Source organism: Cervus elaphus, chromosome 5, assembly GCF_910594005.1.
Source record: "Cervus elaphus chromosome 5, mCerEla1.1, whole genome shotgun sequence".
Lineage (NCBI taxonomy): Eukaryota > Metazoa > Chordata > Mammalia > Artiodactyla > Cervidae > Cervus > Cervus elaphus.
This window is the reverse complement of record NC_057819.1, coordinates 113,738,896-113,746,038: the sequence shown is the minus strand read 5'-3', so window position 1 is coordinate 113,746,038 and position 7,143 is coordinate 113,738,896. Positions and strand designations below refer to the sequence as shown.

At 41.2% G+C, this 7,143-nt stretch overlaps 1 protein-coding gene across 1 annotated transcript; it reads right to left on the bottom strand.

The window, feature by feature from the left end:
* Nucleotides 1-3,109: 3,109 nt before the first annotated feature.
* Nucleotides 3,110-3,838, bottom strand: LOC122695074 (keratin-associated protein 9-8-like). Its single transcript, XM_043904555.1, is given in 1 exon segment — nucleotides 3,110-3,838. A coding segment is annotated over 1 exon segment (579 nt). The 5' UTR covers nucleotides 3,805-3,838; the 3' UTR covers nucleotides 3,110-3,225.
* Nucleotides 3,839-7,143: the final 3,305 nt, after the last annotated feature.

Genomic DNA, 7,143 nt, shown 5'->3' with positions numbered 1-7,143 from the left:
CTGGAGAAGGGAAAGGCTACCCACTCCAGTATTCTGGCCTGGAGAATTCCATGGACTATCCATGGGCTTGCAAGGAGTCTGACACGGCTGAGTTAATTTCACTTCCTTTTTCTTTTGGAAGATAATTTTAAGTGCTCATAAAAGTGAGGAGCAGGACATGGGGGTAATGAGTACATTGATATAATATGGTTGATACTCATCATTTGCAGATATACTGATCATTTGCAGATCCTTAAGAGAACAAGCCTAAGAATTTGCTTTCTAAGATTCTTTTTTTTAACCTGCACATATTCTCTGATATACTTTATTTTGCTTGTTTTTGTTTTTTAAGGTACAGTTGATTTACAATATTGTGCTAGTTTTAGGTATACAGCAGAGTGATTTAGGATGTTTGCAGATTATACTCCATTGTGGATTATTACAAGATAATGACTGTAATTCTTTGTGGTATGTATTCCTATTGTTTGTCTATTTTTTAAAAAACTTTAAAAATTTTCTTTTTTTTTATTTTTTATTTTATTTTATTTTTTTCAGTTTTTTTTTTTTTTTATTAGTTGGAGGCTAATTACTTCACAACATTTCAGTGGGTTTTGTCATACATTGATATGAATCAGCCATAGAGTTACACGTATTCCCCATCCCGATCCCCCCTCCCACCTCCCTCTCCTTTTTCTTTATAATGTTGTGTTAGTTTCTGATATACAATGAAGTAATTCTGCTATATGTATACATATATCCCCTCCCTCTTAAAGAGAAAGGGTATGAACATATTTCTAAGACTGAGATCATGATTTTGTGTTGAGGACAAATGAAAGAGACCACAAGGATCTACAGGAAATCAGGAAGACAAAAATCAAAGCAGGCTCCACTCTACTGAGAAGCCTCACAAATTAACAAGGTAATTAGCAGAATGTTTGATTGTCAACAAAGCTGGGGAAGTGGAGTTTACTGGCAAGTTTGATTGACAGGCCTGTCATTTAGGAGAGTTTGTTATACAACAACAGATAATTAAAATAATTTTTACTATTTTAAGTCTCTGTTTAATCTATATTTTATGCCTAATTTTTCTTTTATAATATGAATTTTGTCTTGTTTCTTTTTAGCTGCTCAATCTTCCCAGAGTTTTTTTCTATTTTGTTTACTTTTTTTAAAGACAAAATTTTGGCTTTGTCAAGCTTCACTATTTTCCCTTTATTTTCTGTTTTACTAATCTCCATCCTTCTGAGTATTTGTTTTCTTTTAGGTGGTTTGTGGGTAGCCGTGTTGTTTTCCCTTAATTTCTTAAGGTGAGACATCTAACATGCTAATTTTGAGGTCTTCTCTTCTGATATCAAGATTGAAACACATAAGTTACCCTTAAAAGATTGCTATTGTAACATCTTATGGGTTTTGGTGTCACATTTCACTATTATCCAATTTTATATATCTATGCAGTTCCTCTGTAGATTGCACACTTGTGTTCTTACCATTTATCCACCTCCTACATCCATCTTAGCTCTGTGTCACACAAGGTAGAATGGGACGCTAGTGGCTTTTAGTGGGTAGAGGCAGGATGCTGTTAACCTTTCTCCATGTTCACAACATTGCCCCCTACCCACCAATCCAGATATTAACAGTCTCAAGTTGCAGAACACTGATTTAGACTACTATCTAAATATAATTAACATATTATTACCCCACCTTATCTCCTTCCCCTATTATAAACTAAGCAGTGTCTTCAGAGAACCCCAGACACATCTGGATTTGATTCATGTTTCAGTTTCATGTCATAAACCTCAGGATGTTTTGTAGAGACTGTGGATAGCTCTAAGGTAAAATTTCCATGGTGTGGTTAGCTCGTTTCCCAGTTCTGCATGCATACATAATTGTCTTGATAATATTTTAATTTGGAGAAAAAAATGAACTTATAGTTTAGAAGTATAAGAAATATGGCTGAGTGTATATGCTTCACCAGATTCCTTTTTAATATTCCATACTATGTGTGGCCCCAGGAAACCCCAGATTTATCTAATCAGACCATCCCGGAATGACATATTCTGACATAAAAAAGCAGGTGTTTTTAGATGAGCTTCTGGCTTAAATGTGCCAGCAGAGTGCCAGGAATACAAAAGATTCTTTATTTTTATTTTTTATTAGTTGGAGGCTAATTACTTCACAACATTTCAGTGGGTTTTGTTATACATTGATATGAATCAGCCATAGAGTTACACACATTCCCCATCCCGATCCCCCCTCCCACCTCCCTCTCCACCCGATTCCTCTGGGTCTTCCCAGTGCACCAGGCCCGAGCACTTGTCTCAAAGATTCTTAAACCTAGTAGTTGGCTTTTTAAACCAGCCTATTGGCCTTATGTGGGCAAATGGTCACTGAAGTTTGGGAAATAGCTGAGGGAATACATTTGTAGACAGGAAAATTATCTGCATAGGGAAAGGTTTATATTCAATGATACACAGGCAGTCCAAAGCACACATATTCCCAGTGCTCAGATCACTTTGTGCATGTAGTAAGATCTTACTGTAAGACCCTGGAGCACAAACCAAAGAGACCCTAGCTCTCAACCAAATTCTACCTATGAATAGTCAAGTGGCTTTTATTCATCCATAAGAGGGAGGCAATCATCTTGGTTCTGCCAGTTTAGGGGTCATTGTCAGGCTCAGAAATACAGTATGAATGAGAGGACTTAAAAGAAAATGGTATACAAAAAGTCAAATCGGAATATAGGCTAGAAGACAGCACAGATTTTATTCCGAAGGAATCAGAGAAGCTTTCTCACAGTTGGGAAGACAACACAGGGTAATCCTAAGGAGGAGGAAGTACAGTAGAATGAGTCATTTTCTCTAATGAGTCCATTAGAGAAAAAAATTATTAAACATGAAAGAAACCTAAGAAAACCAGCAAAATGATTTGTGCTTTAGGTTACGTAAGAAAAGTGGTGATCATTTTTGCAAGGGTGACACAATGACTGCAAGGCAAGGAGACCTAAAACTTGCAGGTATCACAGAGTTTAATAGAAAAGGAAGATGGAGAAAGTCAGACTGAAGTCAACTGCATGCTACCATACCACCTCACAGAGCCTCTTAATCAGGAATATGACTCATAGAAAGACGGTGGCTGCACGCTGGATGCTAGTGAAGCCTGGCAGTGGAGCCTGTGGCAGTAATTGGAGAACTCATAGGTTAGCTCTCAGGAGATTGATGTGTCTCACACGCTTCCATGATGGGAGGATCAGCAGGAGGAAGGGCAGCAGGTGGACACACAGCTGGGGCAGCAGCAGGTGGTCCTACAGCAGGTGGTCTGACAGCAGATGGGGTGGCAGCAAGGCTGGCAGCAGCTGGATCCACAGCTCTGGTCTTGGCACCCAGGCAGGCAGCAGCTCGTGGGGTGGTAGCAGATTCTGTGGCAGTATACAGGTGCACATCATACCAGCTGGCAGCAAGACTGGCCGCAGCTGGACCCACTGAAGGTTTGTCCACAGCTGCTGGAGCCACAGCAGGTGGGCTGACAGCAGGTGGTCACACAAGCAGGCTTGTGGCAGATGGTCCTACAGCAGGTGGTTTCACTAGTTTGATAGCAAGTTGGGGGGCAGGAGGGCTGGCAGCAGATGGTCTCACAGCAGGTGGGCTGACAGGGTCTGCTGCAACCTGTGGGCTGGCAGCAGGCAGTTTGGCAGCAGACAGGACAGCAGCAAGGCTGGCTGGAGCCACAGCCAGTGGGCTGACAGCAGGGGGTCACACAAGTAGGTTGGCAGCAGGTGGTCCTACAGCAGATAGGCTGATGGAATGGAGAGCAGCAAGAGTGGGTCATGGTGTTGGTGGTGGAGAGTGGGCTCCTCTTTAATGATGAGTTTCCCAGAATATAGTGACTCCTTTGGTTCTAGAGTTTTTATACAAGGACAACCCCCCACCTCAAGTTGGAGCCAATGAGCGGAACTTTCCTTATTGTTGTTTACATTGTTTTCCATAGTCACTGGGAGAATTATAAAAGAGGAAGTTTTTCCCTAAAAGCCATGAGTCTTCAGAAAATAAGTGATTAAGATGTTTCTTAATTGACAAAATAATCATAGAACTTTTTCAGACAAAGGAAGATGGTCATGTCACCATTCTTGCTTTGATCATAAACTGCTTATATGTTATAGTTCCTGATGGCCTCGTGAAGGTCAGTGCAAACATCTCTTTTCAATTTCATTCCTTTGGTGTATGTAGATTAGAAAGTATCTTTGGGGTGAGGGACACCGATCCCTTTACAGTGACAAATGGAATCCATGCCTGAGTCACAGAAGCCTGAATTCAAGACTACTATAGGAATCCATCTATAGAAGACTACCTGTCATGTGCATTCCAGTTCTATCAAAGACAGTTGAGTAGAGGATTTTTGGCACAATGTCTTAAATTTTCAAAGAATCAAAGCAGATGGGTAGAAGCAGAAGCACTATGCTGGGACTAAGAAAATATCAGTCAATCTACGGCCTGGGGTAAACAATAGTCCTGATTTCCCCAGGACTGGGAAGTTCCCCAAGATGAGGGACTTTTTTTTTTTTATTTTATTTATTTTTTTATTATTATTTTTTTTATTAGTTGGAGGCTAATTACTTCACAACATTGCAGTGGGTTTTGTTATACATTGATATGAATCAGCCATAGAGTTACACGTATTCCCCATCCCGATCCCCCCTCCCACCTCCCTCTCCACCCAATTCCTCTGGGTCTTCCCAGGGCACCAGGCCTGAGCACTTGTCTCATGCATCCCACCTGGGCTGGTGATCTGTTTCACCATAAATAATATACATGCTGTTCTTTCGAAACATCCCACCCTCACCTTCTCCCACAGAGTTCAAAAGTCTGTTCTGTACTTCTGTGTCTCTTTTTCTGTTTTGCATATAGGGTTATTGTTACCATCTTTCTAAATTCCATATATATGTGTTAGTATGCTGTAATGATCTTTATCTTTCTGGCTTACTTCACTCTGTATAATGGGCTCCAGTTTCATCCATCTCATTAGAACTGATTCAAATGAATTCTTTTTAATGGCTGAGTAATATTCCATGGTGTATATGTACCACAGCTTCCTTATCCATTAGATGAGGGACTTTTAAAAGATGTAGCTGGGAAAGTTTGGGCTAACCAGGAGGAGCTAACATTGTTAGCCAGCAAAGTCAGTGACCTCATGTCACTGACTGTATAGTTATTGTGTCATTTTCCCTTCCTTTCCCCCCCCCCCTTTCTCTTTCTTTCTTCCTTCCTCACGCCTCCTTCTCCTTCTTCTTCTTCTAGAATTTGAGCTGTCTACCACACTGAAGAAGCAGATATTGGAGCTGAGTGAAGAAACTTGAAGATTGATGATGATGTTTTTAATATGTCAACCATCTATTTGGATCATAGTATATTAAGTGCAGCCATAAAATTAAAAGATGCTTACTCCTTGGAAGGAAAGTTATGACCAACCTAGATAGCATAGTAAAAAGCAGAGACATTACTTTGCCAACAAAGATCTGTTTAGTCAAGGCTATGGTTTTTCCAATGGTCATGTGTGGATGTGAGAGTTGGACTGTGAAGAAAGCTGAGCGTCGAAGAATTGATGCTTTTGAACTGTGGTGTTGGAGAAGACTCTTGAGAGTCCCTTGGACTGCAAGGAGATCCAACCAGTCCATCCTAAAGGAGATCAGTCCTGGGTGTTCTTTGGAAGGACTGATGCTGAAGCACCTGATGTGAAGAGTTGACTCATTGGAAAAGACCCTGATGCTGGGAGGGATTGGGGGCAGGAGGAGAAGGGGACAACAGAGAATGAGATGGCTGGATGTCATCACCAACGTGATGGAGTTTGAGTAAACTCTGGGAGTTGGTGATGGACAGGGAGGCCTGATGTGCTGCAATTCATGGGGTCGCAGAGTCGGACACGACCGAGCGACTGAACTGAACTGAACTGATGTTAAGTCAGTTTCTATTTTCCAGATATGCATCTCTATGCCTAAGAGCTCTTTTCACAAAATAGGAGGAATTCATGCTGCCTGTGTTGCCACTCTGAGAACAGCCTTCAACCAATGCCTTTGGAGAGTTGTAATAAAAACTCCAGCTCCTTTATGCCTCAATGTGGATAATTCTAATATGTGTGTTTTCCATTATTTCTGATATTTCCCCTTGGGTTTAAGCTATAGTTGCCCACTGTGATCCTGGCTTAAAAGTACCTCTTTCCTGTATCACTTCCCTGTTCTCCATCAATTTGTTTACACTCCCCAAATTACATCTACTTGACTCTTTTGTTCAAAGTAACTTCTGGGAGAAAACAAACTATGGCACTGTAACTGAGCAAGACCCTATGGGGCCTTCCAGGGACAGACCTTCCCCTTCCCCACTGACCATGTCCTCTGTCTGTCTCTTGCTTGCAGAAAATCTTTAGCCTCTTAAGTCTTCCCCCAGATCCAAAGAACAAATTTAATCAGAGGTGAGAAAATGTAGAAACAAAGGAAAACAGTCAAGTAGACAAAATAATAATAATTTAACCATTAAACAAAATTAAGGACATTTAGTTTCCCCTCAAGGATTGTAGATAATATTCTGAGCCTTTTTGCAGATACTGAACTCCCATCTGATGGAAGAAGTTAACTGCACATTGACCACAAACAACAGACCCCAGACCAGTTGGAACCAGAAGGTTGATGATGTTGATTCCTGATTACCTCACCACCAACCAATCAGAAGAATGTCCATGAGCTAATCACCTACTCCACAACCCTCTTCCTCACCCTGTATTTAAAAATCTTTCCCTGAAAGCCACAGGGAAGTTTGGGTCTGTAGAACATTAGCTGCCTATACTCCTTGCTAGGTCTTGCAGTAAGTAAATGCACTTTCCTTCAGGTGGCTCAGACAGTACAGAATCTGCCTGCAATACAGGAGACCTGAGTTTTATCCCTGGGTTGGGAAGATCCCCTGGAGGAGGGAATGGCTACCCACTCCAGTATTCTTGCCTGAAGAATTCTGTGGACAGAGGAGCTTGGCAGGCTACAGTCCATGGGGTCACAAAGAGTCAGACATGACAGAGTGACTAACACTTTGACTTTTTTTCCACTTTCACTACAACCCAGTGTCAGTGGGTTGGCTTAACTGTGAGTGGGTAAGGGGAACCAAGTTTTGTTTGGTAACAGCATTA